The following is an 18,850-nucleotide window of genomic DNA, read 5'->3' on the forward strand; positions in this document are numbered from 1 at the left end:
AATTTGAGAGAAATGGATAGTAACCGGAAGTTATCTTCCTGTGGAAGGCGGAATAACTCTATCTTGCCCTTGAAACCGCGAGGGCACAGTGGGTTGCGGAAAAATGTGAATAGGGTCCGATATTTAGACTCGAACAAGTATAATGCGACTCGTCTTCGACTCGTCGGCATTATACTTGTCTCGTCTAAATATCGGACCCTACTGCTACGCTGAAAACACAATAGCTGGTAATGTTTCCTGCAGTATCGGAAAGCGCAAAACTATCAACACACAAAACAAAACCTCCTCAGCCCACCGCCAGGGGCAAACGGCAATCCGCTCTTGTCACGGGTCTTGCAGTCACTGAGAGCCTAACACAGAGAAAGAAGAAACGTATATTCCGGTATGATGAAAGGCCGCTCTGAAGAAACCAGTTAAGGGACACTTGTGTCAAGCTCTTATCATCGTGTGACAACGAGGTACCACTTTCCTTTCACTGCCTAACAAAATCATGGTATAATAATATATATACTTTGCGATGACAGACGGCAGCACCAATGACTTGAACCGGACCTAACTGGTTTAGTCAGTATACCTACGTGTTTTTGCTGGTATTTTATTTTTAAAAATTGACAAATCTTCCCTACCCCCCGCGGGTTAGGGGGAGTCCCATATTGGTTGGGACGAGAAAGAATTTACCCGATGCTACCCAGCATGTCGTAAGAGGCGACTAACGGTTCTGTTTCTCCTTTTACCCTTGTTAAGTGTTTCTTGTCAAGGGCGGATCAATTCACTTTCGAGGGGGGGGTTACAAAATGACTGCGAAGATACAAGTTGACGGCGCCGAAGGCGCCTAAACGTCCAGGGGGGTCCGGGAGCATGCCCCCCCGGAATTTTTTTTTTATCCAAAGAAGCAAAATAGAGCTATCTGGTGCATCCTGAGCCAATAAATTACCTCTTGTTTGGGGGGGGGGGGGGGGGGGGGGGGGGGGTTACGTAACCCGTGTAACCCCCCCCCCCCAGATCCGCCCTTGCTTGTATAGAATATAGTCAATGTTCGTAAATTTTAGTCAAGCAGTATGTAAGAAATGTTGGGTCCTTTGTACTGGAAACTTGCATTCTCCCAGTAAGGTCATATATTGTACTACGTTGCAAGCCCCTGGAGCAATTTTTTGATTAGTGCTTTTGTGAACAAGAAACAATTAACAAGTGGCTCTATCCCATCTCCCCCCTTTCCCCTATCCCATCTCCCCCCTTTCCACGTCGCGATATAACCTTGAATGGTTGAAAACGACGTTAAACACCAAATAAAGAAAGAAAGAAAGAAAGAAATCTTCCCTTCTCATTCGATCAAATGACATAACCACTTGGTGCACGTGTTGGAAGGAATCGCCCGAATTGTGGGGTGAAATCTGTTGAATTTCACCACCAGTATTGGCAAGTCAGTAGAGGCTTTGCCTTTGAATTGCAGGAGAAAATCATTCCTGAATTGACAACGCTAAAGTTCCACATTATCCACCAATTTCCTTCACTTGCAAGAAACTGACATGGCGGCCATGTTTCAGTTTTTCCCTGAAATAATTACTACCTCTTTAATTTAACAGGTACGCAATATTTCAGTCACAAGTTTCGGGGATATATCGAATGCAAAACTGAGCTGGGCCTCAGGCGAAAACTGGGACTGATTTCGTTACACTGAGGAACTCAGTTATCAGCTTTTTTCGAACACTCTGTGCATCTTGGTGGATTACACTTAGTAAAGACATCTCTCCGGCGTGGCTTTTGCTTCCATGTCACATTATCATGTTGAATTTCGTTTTAACTGACTTTAAACTGACTGATTCCAATTTGTTTGTTGTTTGGTTTACACTTATCCCCGAGTACGCTAGTACTAGGGCTCAGCAGACTTTAATTGTCTGTGTGTGTGTGTGTGTGTGTGTGTGTGTGTGTGTGTGTGTGTGTCTCGACTTAACAGCTTATTGCTGGGAAACTACTGGGCGCAGCTCGTTCAAAAGTTGATACACTAACTTGATAATAGGTCCGATTGATCGTATTAAAACTTCATAATGTTACCTGGGACCTAAATGCGAAATAAACCACAAAAAAACGACTTGGCGGTGGGAGGAATTCGCGGTGCAACAGCCAGCCAGGCAGTCATCATAGAACGGTGCAAGGTCTCGGCCAACCAAGACTATGGCATACTCGTAGCAAAGCCGCCGAATGGTACCGTAAACCAAGAATAGTGACGTAATTACGTCACGGTCGAAAGTCTTTGACGTCAATGCCTCCCTGTAGTCTTTTTCTCTCGCGCGGTGTGTGTGTGTGTGTGTGTGTGTGTGTGTGTGTGTGTGTGTGTGTTCATTTTGTGCACATGTGTTAGTGTTACTGTTTTGTGTGTGTGTGTGTGTGTGTGTTTGTGTGTGTGTGTGCGTGCATGAGTCTGTACTCGTGTGTGTGTGTGTGTGTGTGTGTGTGTAAGAAAGAAAGAGAGAGAGGGAGGGAGTGAGGGAGTGTGTGTGTGTGTGTGTGTGTGTGTGTGTGTGTGTGAATGTCTGAAGAGTACTCGGGTCCAGCGCGAGTGTTTTTTATTGGTCCAACTTATACCTGCATGTGGTCCAAAATTTAATTCAAGTCAAGTCAAACAGTTTATTTACCAAATGCAAAGCACAGGATTTTGTTATGGTGTATGCATAAAACTTCACACTCCTTCCACACGCATATATCATAATAAATATACTGTACAGATAAAGTGTTCAATTTCACTGGGCCTATTTACGTGTGTATACCAACCAGACAGTTCAAAACGGACTGGTTGTTCTTTTAGCACCAATTTGACAGGAGTAATCACAGGTTGCATGGATAAAGATAAATGAATTCCCTAAAATCATATCTAAAAATATAATCATCAATATAATAAATCCGAGTACATGCTGACACAGTTATTCAAAGGACACAACCCTTATATCTATTAAGATATTTCATTTAAGGATACTCGATCCATTTCGAAACTTTAGCTGACACATATCACAGATCTAACAGATCTAAGAACGATCCACCATTGAGGCCGCAAGGACTGCCTCAGGAAAGAAACTGTTCCTGAAACGAGAAGTCCTGCTCTTCAGAGCGCGGAAGCGCTTGCCTGACGGGAGGGGCTCGAACAGATGGCTGGCTGGGTGAGATGAGTCTGCCACTATACCCCTAACTCTCTTTGCTAAACGTGTGCTGTACAGTGAGGCGACTGACGGAAGTTCGCAACCCACAATACGAGACGCTTGTCTGACAATGCGCTCCAGCTCTTCCTTGTTCCTAGCACTGGCACCGCTAAACCACACGGTGACTGAAAAACACAGAATGCTTTCCGATGTGGCGGTTAAATTGGACTCGAGAAATGGAATTTTGTGTTTATTTTCATGCATCTGAATATGTTTGTTACATTTAGTCAAGTTTTGACTAAATGTGTTAACATAGAGGGGGAATCGAGACGAGGGTCGTGGTGTATGTGTGTGTGTCTGTCTGTGCGTGTGTGTGTGTGTGTGTGTGTAGAGCGATTCAGACCAAACTACTGGACCGATCTTTATGAAATTTGACATGAGAGTTCCTGGGAATGATATCCCCGGACGTGTTTTTCTTTTTTTTTCGATAAATACTTTTGATGACGTCATATCCGGCTTTTTGTAAAAGTTGAGGCGGCAGTCACACCCTCATTTTTCAATCAAATTGATTGAAATTTTTGTAAAGCAATCTTCGACGAAGGCCGGACTTCGGTATTGCATTTCAGCTTGGTGGCTTAAAAAATAGTTAATGACTTTGGTCATTAAAAATCTGAAAATTGTAATAATTTTTTTTTATATAAAACGATCCAAATTTACGTTCATCTTATTCTACATCATTTCCTGATTCCAAAAACATATAAATATGTTATATTTGGATTAAAAACAAGCTCTGAAAATTAAAAATATAAGAATTATGATCAAAATTAATTTTTCTAAATCGATTTAAAAACAATTTCATCTTATTACTTGTCGGTCCCTGATTCCAAAAACATATAGATATGATGTTTGGATTAAAAACACGCTCAGAAAGTTAAAACTAAACAAGTCGCGTAAGGCGAAAATACAATATTTAGTCAAGTAGCTGTCGAACTCACAGAATGAAACTGAACGCAATGCCATTTTTCAGCAAGACCGTATACTCGTAGCATCGTCAGTCCACCGCTCATGGCAAAGGCAGTGAAATTGACAAGAAGAGCGGGGTAGTAGTTGCGCTAAGAAGGATAGCACGCTTTTCTGTACCTCTCTTTGTTTTAACTTTCTGAGCGTGTTTTTAATCCAAACATATCATATCTATATGTTTTTGGAATCAGGAACCGACAAGGAATAAGATGAAAGTGTTTTTAAATTGATTTGGACAATTTAATTTTGATAATAATTTTTATATATTTAATTTTCAGAGCTTGTTTTTAATCCGAATATAACATATTTATATGTTTTTGGAATCAGCAAATGATGGAAAATAAGATAAACGTAAATTTGGATCGTTTTATAAATTTTTATGTTTTTTTACAATTTTCAGATTTTTAATGACCAAAGTCATTAATTAATTTTTAAGCCACCAAGCTGAAATGCAATACCGAAGTCCGGGCTTCGTCGAAGATTACTTGACCAAAATTTCAACCAATTTGGTTGAAAAATGAGGGCGTGACAGTGCCGCCTCAACTTTCACGAAAAGCCGGATATGACGTCATCAAAGACATTTATCAAAAAAATGAAAAAAACGTTCGGGGATTTCATACCCAGGAACTCTCATGTCAAATTTCATAAAGATCGGTCCAGTAGTTTAGTCTGAATCGCTCTACACACACACACAGACACACACACACACACACACACACACACACACACACACACACACACACACACACACACACGCACATACACCACGACCCTCGTTTCGATTCCCCCTCGATGTTAAAATATTTAGTCAAAACTTGACTAAATATAAAAAGCGTGCTTTATGCAGCACAGTGAAACCACTACCGCGCTGGACAGGCTCGTCAGTTTCACTCCGTTTTGCACAAGCGGCGGACTACGGTCATTGTGAGTTCCACAGCTTGACTAAATGTAGTAATTTCGCCTTACGCGACTTAGTTCTTGTAGGCTGTGTGCCAAGAAGAATAAATGCATCGATTTCTGTACTTTCACAGCTGCCCATGTGCGCAGCCTGTACTGATTAATGTAACAAATCCCAGAATAGACTGATGCCGTGTTCGGGGGACTTCGTTAACACTCGTATCTGTTTCTCCGAGTGCTTTCCACCAATCGTGTCGTCATTACCCTGTTTACAGTCACGTGTGCACATGCTGCCTGCCGTTTTCTCCTCGCTATTAACAGCTGTTGTGTTTTCAGCGTAGCAATAGGGCCCGATATTTAGACGAGACAAGTATAATGCCGACGAGTCGAAGACGAGTCGCATTATACTTGTTCGAGTCTAAATATCGGGCCCTATTGCTACGCTGAAAACACAATAGCGTTTATATAGCTATTCTGACATTAAATTCTGTGTTAGAATCATGTTTTTGTCAGCGACAAGTACCAGAATGGTCCATGTCGTTGATTGCAGACGACGGTTCCCTTTCCGCATGAAGCCACGGAAATAACCGAACATTGAAAAACCCACGGACATGTATTACGGAGAAAACTCGAGATAACCGGATGCTTAGCATTACGTCAATATGTTAGGAATCATATGACGTCATGACGTATCTTGCTTGCCTACGTAGATTGTATGTTCGAAAGTCTGACTTCTGTTGGGAATTCGCGTGGTGAAGACTGCGGTAAATCTGTAGATGATAAGAGAACAAGGATTGTCTCAGAAGAAACGACGAAATGTTTCAGACCGGTAACTTCATTTCAACATTGCACTATACAATGGACGTTCTATGTGACAGGAGAGTTTGCTGATTTTGTGTTAAACATTGGAGAGATCGTCTGCTAGAATCCGAGATAGGTCGCTTCAGATTGCAGCTTCTGGAAATTTGCAAGGTTTGTTGCCTGTTAAAGAACTGGATTTTACACGTAATGTAGGGCCTATGTCATGTACAGTAAGCAACAACAAAAACACACACAAAGCAAATGGCATCGTCTGTCGACTAGTCACAGAGTGACAGAAACAAACCTGGCGAGATATGCGTGTACTTTATACACGTGGAAGAAACCGGAACCACGCGTCTTTGTTATTGCCGATATCGTTTGGATATCGGCAAAAATGGCCAACTTTTGTATCGTTATGCTTTGATGATCGGAAAAGGGATGTGTGAGACCATCCAATCACAGCCCCCGAATTCCCCCACGTGTCCATCAGAATAGCTATATAGATATATCTCAGCCTGTGTAGGTTTGGTCTTTATGAAATCTTGCTCGCATCGATTTTATTTAAAAAAAAAAATTTTTTTTTAGAAAATCGGTGCCAACTTTTTTTTAATGGATTTTACACCACGCTAGAGATGAGGTGAAACGTTGAATGAAAAGTGGGTTGTACATAAACGCGAATTTTTGAGCGAACGAGAGACACTGAGGTCATGTACCATTATCGTCTTATCTTACTCTTAGGGCGATTCGATTGCCTGATAGTGTCGAGAAGAGGACTGATAGAAAAAGAAAAGCAGTGACCACGAAGAAGAACGGTTTCACAGAATTATTTTGGAGGTTACAGACATGTTTGATGTTGCGGCTGTTCATCGAAAGAGGACATTATTTCCTGGGGTAAGCTATGAAAGTTGACAACTATTTCCGACTCCACGATTGAAGAAGACTTGTCAGAAATAGACCTGAGAGTCTTCTTCTTCTGCATTCGTGGGCTGAAACTCCCATGTACACTCGTGTTTTTTGCACGAGTGGAATTTTACGTGTATGACCGTTTTTTACCCCGCCATTTAGGCAGCCATACGCCGTTTTCGGAGGAGACCTGAGAGTGAGACGAATGATCCTTGCTCCAGATTTGTACGTTTCCTTTCTTTTACGTTATTCGACCTACTTCTTATTCGCGGCGAATCTGCTCGAACACCTTCAATGATCGATATGATGTTGATTTTTAAGGTTTTGTTTTTGTAGGTTTCGTGGACTGTGTTTGCTAGTTCGATTTCTGCTCTCTCTCTCGCTCGCTCTCTCAGTCTCTGAGTCTGAGTCTCTCCCTCTCTCTTTCTCACTCTCAGTCACACACACGAGAGAGAGAGATATATATGCAGGGATGTTGCTGCACATTTATGCTAATCAGACAATTGTCCTTACTTTATCATCATGAATATAGGACATTCGACTGGCTTCACAAGTTTCAATAGGACATTTCAGGTGACCTACATTGTGGTCGTACACATTGTCGTCTGCTATTTTACTATTCTCTCTTCATCAAGTTCATGTTGTCTTTTCTTCTCTTTTTCTCTTTTGTTTAAATGGGGTTGCATGTACCTCATAAATAGTTTGTTCCATCAACTAAATTTAAAAACAAAGAACCAGAAGACAAGGCAAGGAACTGAGAAAAGCGATTTGGGACTCAAGTACTTGCCAACCATTCTACATTTCCAGAATTTGAGAATACATGTGCACTTTTGGCTGCTTTCACTTTTAACCTCTCCCCCCCCCCCCCCCCTCTCTCCCTCTCTCTGAGTCTCTCTCTATCTCTCTCGATCTCTCTCTATCTCTCTCGATCTCGATCTCTCTCTCTCGATCTCTCTCTTGTGTGGGTGAATGCCTCGGTTTTAAACATACAGTTACTCCTTGACCTTATTGTTATTTTGACGAAAGATTGTTGTTGTTTTTTATAAAAATAACAAAAATCACTAGTAGTCCAATCAAATTCTCAGAAAAAAAGGCCTCAACCTTAGGCCAAAAAAAAAAAAATTTCTGTTTCTGGTAACATGGCTCAAAAAAATAGGGTCGGTAGGTCGGGATTTTTTTATATTTTTTTTAATTTTTTAAATTTTTTTTTTTTACCCCAAATGTAGACCAATAAAACTAACTTTAAAAATCGCGCAAAGAGACTGGATTCACTATACATAGAGACAAGACACTCAACACATTTACAAATCGTCAGCGGACTTTCGTTTTCACACGTTTTTGTTGTTCATTTTCTCACCCTGTCCTTTACCACCAAAAAAAAAAAAAAAATTTTGAGTTTGGAAAAAAAAAGTTTAGGGTCGGCGCCGAAATTTAGGGTCGGTCGGGTGACCAGAAACAGACAATTTTTTTTTTTTTGGCCTTAAACTATTAAAATCAAATTTGATCTCAGCTGTTCTGTACTAAGTGAATGTGTGTGCATAACATATTCAAAATCCGCCGGGCGGAACAGTGTTTTTTCGGGGGTCAAAGCGTGCAACCTTTCAGAAAAGTGGAATAAAGACTGAGCATTCTCTGGGAGCCAGTTGGAAAGTCGGAACCCAAAAGAAATAATTGCACTACATACTAGACATCCCTTTGACTATTATTCACCATAATCAAATCATAAATAACAATTCCGGAGTCAACAGGTCGTATTATTTGCATAAATGGTGCCTTTTTTCAAGTAATTTTCGGCAAGACGCTTGTACACAAATTGGTGTACCTTCCAAGAATAACATAGTAGCAGAATTTATTAAAGAGAATACGTGGCCCAGTCATTCATGATAAATATGGAGCACTGCGCAGCTTAAAACGTGACATTGTGTGTGTATACGATACTTACCTATCTCCCTACCCCCATAATTTGCCAAACGACGCTATCCCTCAGTTCCACCCACTATTTTGACTGAACAACAGGCAACTTGTTTAAAAAAAAAATGCTTCAACGCATCATTATATGTCACGACCATGTATCAGTAAAAGACAAGACCAACATTATCTAGATATTAAACATTAATATTCTAACTTGTCTTTTCAAGTCCTTTCATCTGTCCCGAAGAATGAACCTTCACCGCCCCAGAGCCCCACAAAATCGACTTTATCTCTGAAGCTATTTCCATTTTCTGACAGTTACGGGCCCCGGTCTTCCCCTGTTACGTGCCCCAGACATTAAAACTTTTCTCTAACCTCCATTTTCATGTATTTTTTAGCTAGTTTTACGTGAAAGTAGTTGGAGGTTTTTGCATTTTAGTCAAGTAACGCAGGTTTGTTCTTTCCGCTTTATTACAGTTAAACACATAGATTTCAGATGCTACTACGGTCACTCTGATCATGAGCTCTTTGAAGATGTTATTAACCACGCTGTTAATGCCCATAGTGACAACGAACTTACAATATGGGTTGTCACACTAAATTCATAGACTGGGAAAAGATCATACGTACGGACAGATTTTAAAGTGGTCCCATCAATTCTTCAAAAGCATGTTAAAACTTTTATTGCGAAAGAAACCACACACACAAAAGTTAAATCGTGTTTAATTTGATGATGCAAAGAAAATAATAATTCCAGCAATTTCAAAAAAACAAAACAACAAAAACAACAAAAAATAACTTGTCTTTTCAAGTCCTTTCATCTGTCCCGAAGAATTAACCTTCGCCGGGCATCATGGGTCGTGTACGCCCCAGAGCCCCACAAAATCGACTTTATCTCTGAAGCTATTTGGAATTTTTAATTGAGACTTCATGTAATCTCCAATCACCATACGACCTTCCTGTTGCCCATCTTTTGAAAGATTATCTTTGTAAACAAACAAATAAACGATGACGTTTTTTGAACTACACAGTCTGGATGATGCGGGTCGTGGACTACCCAAATGGAATGACGTAAGGAATTTTACGCTGTTTATCCTTACTCGGACGGCGTGGGTCGACCATACTCTGCAAAGAAGAGACAACGCGTTTATTCCTATTCGGATTGTCACACACACACAGCACACACACACGCGCGTGCGCGGCTGCTCAAGTATACCGGAAAGTGATCTTTGGGACAAAACTTAAAATCTATGGTGTTCCTCTGCAAGAGGTGTTGCTACTTTCTTAGGACAGTCCTATGAGTGGTAGCTTATTGAACTCAGGGGGGGGGGGGGGGGGAGTGTTCAGTCCTCCCTCTGTTCCTTTACAGGTGTTCAGGAGTCTAGAGCCTGGGGTTCTTCTCTCGCTGGTGGTGACGCGTTCTTTTCGCCTATACGAAGTTTTGCCAACAGCTCTTTGGAAGTCTGATGACGTGTTCATTGATTTTTTACCTCCTGGACATCAGAATCCTGCTCTTAACTTGATGGGGCCATTTCCTTGCCCTCGTTTGTTTCTGCAGGACAGGTTCTCTCAGGGACATAAGTTCCCTCCGCCTTTAGGAGCATTCTGCATTTATGAGAATTGGGGTAAGAATATGCAGTTTAATGGAAAATTTCAATAGTAAATTTTCATTTGATTAATATACTTACCCAATTCTCATAGTTACTACCCTCCCATCCATCCCCGCTACTTAATTTCCTACGGGTTTTTCAGAAATCTCGAATGATTATTCCGGATGCCGGCGCTCACGTGGTGCTCGGTGAGTTATGGGTAACCAGGGGGGACAGGGCATAGCAACGGCTGTGGCATCTGTTTTTAGCTTGGTTACCACCCTTGCAAGGGCAGGTAATTTGAGTAGTTTTTCGACATCTAGCATGTGAGATTAAAGTCAATGCATTTATGAGAATTGGGTAAGTATATTAACCTTCGCCGTAGGTCGTGAGTACTTTAGTAACAGTCCGGACTTTAATTGCGAATATCTCGAAAACTAGGTGGAATTCTGTAATGAGCTTTTGGAAATGCCTCAAACACCTAAAAATCTATTATCTCCTAAACCCGCATTAAAATTGATTGACAGGTAATTAAATAAACAAAGGTCAAACATCGACTATCTTCGCAGCACGTCGTGAGTACTTATGTAACCATACTTCTAACAGTGTAAGGGAGATAATTGTGGGTTCGATGTCAAAATAAAAGCTGAGTTATGGTTCCTGTTTATTTCAGGTAAGAATTAACTTGGTGCGTAATTACACACGTAAAAGATAAATGTAAGTACAAAATCGGAAATATATTTAGTTTGATAATCTAATTCAATGAAAAGCCTGATTTCTGTATTTTTTTATTTTTTTGTTTACCCGTGCATGTTTTTCCTTCTTTGAGAAGTATGGTTACATAAGTACTCACGACGTGCTGCAAAGAATGTTTTTAGTGACCTACGGCGAAGGTTAATCAAATGAAAATTTACCATTGCAATTTTCCATCAAGGTTCCAACACATTTAATTGCTCGCGTACCTCTGAGTTTTTTCCTGCCGACTGGCAATCGGCGGTGTCGTCTGCTGCAGACATTTTTTCAAGGTTATGTCAACTTCCAGTATGGAAGGCGATTTGAGTCAATTATGCGGCGCAGCTCATTTCAAGCGAAGATTTAACGTTCTTCCGACACATGTACAACGGCGGATTTGTTTGCTCTAACTTTATTACTTCCTTGTAATTCTAAAACCGTGAAGTTTTAATTTGATTGTATTTGTTTAACCTTTAATTTCAAAATTCTCAGACTATAGGTTGAAAGAACACATCTTTCTTTCTTTCAGATGACAGTGAACGAATCTTTCTTTATGTGCATTTCAAGCCTGTACCACTTTGACGGGTATAGGATGGCTGATGGACCTTTTTCTCTCCTGTCTAAGTATCTTGATATCCGTTCACTGTCATCTTAACACATCTTTCTTTCTTTCAGATGACAGTGAACGAATCTTTCTTTCTGTGCATTTCAAGCCTACGTACCACTGATGGGTAGAGGATGGAGGATGGACCTTTTTCTCTCCTGTCTTGATATTTGTTCACTGTCATTCTAAACACATCTTTCTTTCTGTGCATTTCAGGCCACATGTACCACTTTGACGGGTATAGGATGGCGCATCAACCTTTTACTCTCCCGTCTTGATATTCGTTCACTCAATCACTGTCATCTGAACACATCTTTCTTTGTGTGCATATCAGGCCTGTACCACTTTGACGGGTATAGGATGGCGCAACCACCTTTTACTCTCCTGTCTTGATATTCGTTCACTGTCATCTGAACACATCTTTCTTTGTGTGCATATCAGGCCTGTACCACTTTGACGGGTATAGGATGGCGCAACAACCTTTTACTCTCCTGTCTTGATATTCGTTCACTGTCATCTGAACACATCTTTCTTTGTGTGCATATCAGGCCTGTACCACCGTCGCGATATAACCTTGAATGGTTGAAAACGACGTTAAACACCAAATAAAGAAAGAAAGGCCTGTACCACTTTGACGGGTATAGGATGGCTCATCAACCTTTTACTCTCCCGTCTTGATATTCGTTCACTGTCATCTGAACACATCTTTCTTTCTGTGCATATATATCAGGCCTGTACCACTTTGACGGGTATAGGATGGCGCCTGCTCAGACTGACAGTTCATACGACTTCTTCATGACGGAGACCATGTGTAATGCCGCTCGCAGTGATACGGAGGAGGACTCGAACATGGACTCCTTACTCCATAAGTTCAAGTCCCCGTCCTATCAGGAACCTCAGCAATGCATGTCGGACGCCTGCGGGGTCAGCGAGACAGGGGAAGGATTCAACCTCATGTGCGACGAGAGCTCCACGCAGCTGACAATCGAGGATAACATCAGCAGAAGTCGGTTAACTTCTGTGTCAGGTGAGCTGTTGTTTTTTGGTCAGTGTTTTGCGATTTTTAAATGATATATCATACGGTGCCCATCCCCCCCCCCCCCCCCCACACACACACACACACACCCCCTTTCCATGCCTTCATTTTCCTCCCAGCCCATAATACCCCTTTCCTATACATGTACACCCTCAACCTCTGATCTCACCACTCTTTTTCACGCGGGTATGACTTTCTCGTGCATGAGAACGGCTCAGAATTGTCCAGCTGCCCCTGATTGTTCTTGCCACAGGCATTTTATTCACTTAAAAGTTGTCTGTCCTTTTTCATATCGTCCGTGATCTTCAAGCAGACATTGAACATTTAAAAATAACAATGCCTTGGGGTTTGTAGTCATCAGATTTTTTTAACTTCCAAGTTTAACACTTTTTTGTTTGTCAATGGCACATTATTAGTCATCCAGACAGCAATCCACGGAGAAGTTTTTTCCCCAGTCCTGGATTTATGGGAATTGCTTAATGGATTTGTTTTCAAGTGTGCGCAAGAGACAATGACAATGACAATGACAATTCTTTATTTAACGAGGGTAGTAGATTAAGCAGTGGTCTGCTTTTTTACATCCAGCCCTCGCCCTAAAGAGGGACTAACTACAAAAATGAAATAAAAATACAAGATAAAAAATAGAAAATAGAAAACTAAAATTCTACATTTTAACAGATAACTAAAGTGAAAACACATTATACATATGTACACAAAATGCATTGCATTGAGGTAAATTGCGAGTTGATTGATGTGAATTAAGTGGTATAGTGCAGCTTGCACTTTCTCAACATCACGCTCAGAGAGCGATATGTAGCTTGTAACATGATGACTTGGGTTTTTATATTAATTCATCTGTTGACAGCAAAGAGTGGAGATTTACAGATTTTGCAGTTTTATTTTTGTGGGGAATATTTATATCATATAGCAATCGATTCTCAGTTTATTTTCAAACTGAAAACAGGAAGTGAGAAGCACACTTTTTTGTGCTGGGTCCTCATCTGTCTGTCTGAACAAAATGAAATACAGTGTAGAAGTCACACCAGAGAGATAAGACGTAGCCAGAAAAAATGATGTGATTCACAGTGACCAAATTGATGAGGATTTGTCACTTTATTAGGGAAAGGAGACTTGGTGTCCTTTTTATTCAAGACAGAAGAAAAGAGAGATTTCTTGTAGATTTCTGAACAGCCTATAAAAAGAGGGAAATGGAATAAAATGTAGATCTAGAAGTCACACTAGAGGGGTAGGATGTTGCCAATGACAGTAAAAAATAGGTATGATGTGACTAAACTGATTAGTATTCTTCACTTTATTGCGGAAAGGAGAGTAATGGTTCTTGTTCTTTTTCAAGACAGAAGAAAAGAGTGAGTTTTTGTGGATTTCTGAATTGTCAGTTAAAACTATTGTACAAAAATTAAGAGGGAAATGGAATACAACGTAGTAGTACTAGTAGAAGTCACACAAGAGGGGTACCTGGCATTGACAGTAAATACAGACTAGACATGATGTGACTAAACTGATGAGTGTTCTTCACTTTATTGCTAATGGAGAACTTTTGCTTCTCATTGTTTTTCAAGACAGAAGAAACGAGTGCTTTCTAGTGGATTTCTGAACAGTGTTAGTTAAAAGGCTGAATTAGGTGCAATTTAGAAGTAACAGCAGTCGGGTAGGAAGTTCATTCAGGCCTGTAAAACATAGATGTGGGCATGATGAGACTAATCTGATGATCAGTGTTCTCCAATTAATTAAGGATGTGGGCATCTGTTCTGGTGCTTTTTAAAGCAGAAGAAAAGAGTGAATGATCATCTCGAACTGTCAGTGCAAATAAAATTGAAAAAAGTCACTTAAGAGGAGTAGGAGTTAGAATTAGGTGAAACATTTGAACATGATGGCACTGACTCATCTGATATGTGTTCTCCAATTACCTACCTCCAGGACCATTATAAGCGATTTCTTGAAGAGCCGTGAACTGTCAGTGTGAATGACATAGGAAAAATGGCAGTGCAGGTCATGGATTTCTTGGTGTAAGATTCAAAGTGTTACTAATTTTTCTTCTTCTTGTGTGTTCATGGACTGCAACTCCCATGCACACTTGTGTTTTGTACAATTAATTAGGTTTTTAAGTGTTTTATTCCCCCTCCCCCCTGATGCAGCCAATCTGTTTTCCAGAGATAAGAAGTGAAACAAGGTGTACGCATGGTTATGCCATTTTGTCTGGTATTCTTCAAACTCTCTAAAGCTGATCAACATGTTTCATTTTCAAGCCATTGTTGAATGGAAAATTGTTTTTTACAGTGCTTCAAAGCCATCTTTGATTGACAGCTGAGCAAGTATTATTACAATGCTAAAACAGCATCATGAACTTTTGAGGGTTCACTGTGCTTGGCTGTTATTTGATCAAAATTGATCATTTTGTCTGCTGAAATTCTGTAATTTCATTTTCATTTTCATTTTCATTTTCATTACTTTATTGTCCCATCGCTGGGAAATTCGGGTCGCTTCCTCCCAGTGGAAAGCTAGCAGCAACGGAGTCGCGCTACCCAGGTGTCTGCGTGTTTAGATGTATTCAGCCACCTGCACTTATGGCAGAATGATCAAGGTCTTTTACGTGCCATTGTGATGACACGGGGGTGGGACATGGCTTCCGTCTCTGGGTCTGCACATAAAGTTGACCCGTGTCCGTCCCGGCCCGATGACTCCATGGATAGATAAATGTCTTGAATTTGCGATTGTGCTCATGCATGAACATGTTGCTATGGAATGCCTTGATGATCTGTCAGTATACAGAAAGCACAACAACAACATAATCAAAAAAAGTGTAGCAGTCTTGGATTACTTATTTTCTTAGATGGCCGATTGTCTGCTTTTAGAGATGTTTTTCCCCTGAATTGTCCTGCATTTTGAAGGATGAATATTTCCTACACCAGGTGCCTGTGAGATGTCTCCGTGCCATTCCAGTGCCTTTGTCAGCCAAAGCCCACGTTCTGTGTTCAATTCCAACTCCTCTGTGGCGGCCACTGCTGGAACGCACGGTGATCTAGCCTGGCCTAGCGTTACGGATGGTGAGTTATTGATGCCTGTTTTTCTCTCTATCTTCTTCTTCTTCTTCTTCTTCTGCGTTCGTGGGCTGAAACTCCCACGTACACTCATGTTTTTTGCACGAGTGGAATTTTACGTGTATGACCGTTTTTTACCCCGCCATTTAGGCAGCCATACGCCGTTTTCGGAGGAAGCATGCTGGGTATTTTCGTGTTTCTATAACCCACCGAACTCTGACATGGATTACAGGATCTTTTTCGTGCGCACTTGGTCTTGTGCTTGCGTGTACACACTGGGGTGTTCGGACACCGAGGAGAGTCTGCACACAAAGTCAATGACTCTGAGAAATAAATCTCTCGCCGAACGTGGGGACGAACTCACGCTGACAGCGGCCAACTGGATACAAATCCAGCGCGCTACCGACTGAGCTACATCCCCGCCCTTCTCTCTATCTGACATGGTGTTGTTTTTCTATGTCTCTTTTCTTTCTCTTTCTCTTTTTGTTGTTGTATTTTATTTTTTTTTTTTTTGCTGCCTCTTTCATTTTTGTTCTTTTTTTTGCTGTTTGTGTGTGTGTGTTTTTGTGTCTGATTTTACATTCAGTCAATATTTGCCTGAATGTTGTGCTGAGGACCCGGCCATACGCATGCATATGATACGCACACAATCAGAGCAGCAAATTTGTTTGCACGTACACAGACACCTATCTGTCGATATATATTGTATTATTGCGCACACATTCATACATTCTCTCTCTCTGTCTGTATATATATATATATATATATATCTCTCTCTCTCTTTTTCTTTCTTTCTTTCTCTCTGTCTCACCAGGGCTCTCCAAACAGTGCGTCCCTGCAATCTATTCACACTAGAAGCTGCAAAACATACCAGAAATTCCGGGAGGGGGTCCCGCAATGTACTAAGTCTAAATATCCGTTACCATGTGTACCCTCGTTACCATGTGTACCCTCGTTACCATGTGTACCCTCGTTACCATGTGTACCCTCGTTACCATGTGGACCCTCGTTACCATGTGGACCCTCGTTACCATGTGTACCCTCGTTACCCTTTTCACGCATGATGAAGATCCCAAGATATTCTCAGGGCTTGCAAAATTAACTTGCCGTCCTTACCAAATTGCTTTACATTCAGACCTTCTGACTGTGTAGTTAATATTACTGTACCTAAAATTCTTTGTTTCAGATGAATCAGTCTCAGAAAGTTACTCATCACAGAAAGGGGAGAAAAGAAAGGTAAATCTCTTGTTTCTTAATTTGAATTTTTTATTTATTTTGGTGGTATTTTGGGGAGGAGCTTCATTTACTGTGCGTGTGTGGGCCAATGAGTGTTGGCTGTGTAAATTTCTTGTAGCAATTGCACAGTTGTTCAACTTGTTGTTAACAATTGTTATGGTTCATTAGTAAATAGTGTATTAGTAAGATCACTGATGTCAAGTTTCCATATATATATATATAAAATCAACATAGATGGTCATATAGGAGACATTAGAAACCTATAGCTTTCCTGTGGGTGTTCAACCAGTATAAATTTCTCATCGGTATAGGTTTTGTACAGGTTTTGTACGCATATTGGGAAAGACCACAATTCCTGTACACGACCTCCATATGAAGCATAAATGGCAACCTTCCCATCCACAAACCTATGGGTTTCTTATATATGGGCAACTCCCAAAAGGTGCTCGCTGTCAGATGACATTTTTAAAATATCCACACGTAGTTTATTTGTTAGAATAATACCAATAAAGCTGCTTTCATTGTAATCTGAAGTGTTTGAATGTAATGATATCAAAGGTTTGTAGCAAATACTAATGTATTACTATTTTTTATTGAATTTCAAACATAAATTTACCCCCAATTTGTGCTGTTTTTTTCCGACTTTTTTTGTGTGTGATCAGAAAAGTTTACATTTGACAACAAAATAATTGTTTTCTTTTTATCTGAAGTAATGAAACATGTTAAAAAAGTTGCTTCTACATTATGGAACACTCTTTTGTTTAAAAAATATTTGTTAAAGTTATGAAATGAACACTTGAAAATGTACAGTTTCTTGTGACTGTTCACGTCACACTCAGCCACTGTCCCTTTTCTTCTTTGCCCAAACTAATCAAAATCAGGCAACCCAGAATGATGCTTCAGAACTACTCCTCATAACAGGGGGTAGGATGGCAGTCAATGGACACGATGAATTCATGATTAAAACTATTTTTTGTGTGTCGCAAAATTCACGTCACAAATGTCACGAGAAACAGCGCTGCTGTTACTATATATATTACTTTCGTTTTCTAACGGCGAGAACGACATTTACATCAATGGCTTAGTAGTCTGTGCCAAAAAACGACATCCGGGAAGACGAGCGAAATGGTAGGCAGGCGTCAAGTTTAGTGTAGTGATCGCGTCACACAAAAAAAATACATGTCACAAGAAACAGCACATCCTTGTAAATCCATTACTTTATATAATTTACTGCTTCTTTTGATCTAAAAATGTTTCTGATCAACAAGTTTAACAAAACAAAAGCACACGACTGCGTGTAATAATGGCTCTGGATAATTTCAGATGTTTCTGGTTATAAGTCACAACACGTGACGCTATTGTCACAAGAAACATTTACATATGCTTTTTTTCTCCAACAAAGGGGTTTATGATTAGGAAAACATTTTTTTCTTATTAAGGTTCTTCACATTTGCTTAATTTGTGCTGCTTCGACTCCCTATGTTTGTGGATAAAGGATTTGTACAGATGTTTAGCCAATTTTGAGATCAAAGTTCACTCAAGCCTTTGTATCTTTTGCAGACAAATATGTTAATTCGAACAAAGTGGGATATTAAAAAGTTTGATCAGGAAGAAATTGTGTTTTTTGGTGGAATGCATTGTTGCATAAGTGAAAAACTGTTTTTTGTGACGAGACACATACATGATAAGAATTTTCAAGGAATATGATCTGTGAGCACTTTATGTGGCTATGAATGAAAAGAGTCCATCAAATGCTTATATAAAAAATGTTTTTTAATCTTGGTTTTTAATTTAAATGAACTAAATTCTATCACTGAAAATGTTGTGCGTCACGAGAAACAGTTTTTTGTTGCCTATCTCATGAAAAACGTACAAGTTTCACTTCATTTTTTTTCAAAAGACGTGTCTTACTTATTTCTGTGTTGTTGCCG

At 40.2% G+C, this 18,850-nt stretch overlaps 1 protein-coding gene across 2 annotated transcripts in view; it reads left to right on the forward strand.

Annotated features, from left to right (window-relative positions):
• Window positions 1–210: 210 nt before the first annotated feature.
• The window catches only part of LOC138951798 (CLOCK-interacting pacemaker-like), a 28,652-nt gene continuing 10,012 nt past the window's right edge, over window positions 211–18,850 (forward strand). The window contains exons 1-4 of one of the 2 annotated variants that reach the window (XM_070323349.1): window positions 211–458; window positions 12,319–12,615; window positions 15,555–15,689; window positions 16,870–16,919. In XM_070323349.1, coding sequence (XP_070179450.1) covers window positions 12,345–12,615; window positions 15,555–15,689; window positions 16,870–16,919 — 456 coding nt within the window. In that variant the 5' untranslated portion in view covers window positions 211–458; window positions 12,319–12,344. Of the gene's footprint in view, window positions 459–6,468; window positions 6,978–12,318; window positions 12,616–15,554; window positions 15,690–16,869; window positions 16,920–18,850 lie in introns of those variants that run through there. The other variant, XM_070323350.1, reaches the window with a different exon arrangement.

The sequence above is a fragment of the Littorina saxatilis genome, linkage group LG17 (genome assembly GCF_037325665.1).
Source record: "Littorina saxatilis isolate snail1 linkage group LG17, US_GU_Lsax_2.0, whole genome shotgun sequence".
Taxonomy (NCBI): domain Eukaryota; kingdom Metazoa; phylum Mollusca; class Gastropoda; order Littorinimorpha; family Littorinidae; genus Littorina; species Littorina saxatilis.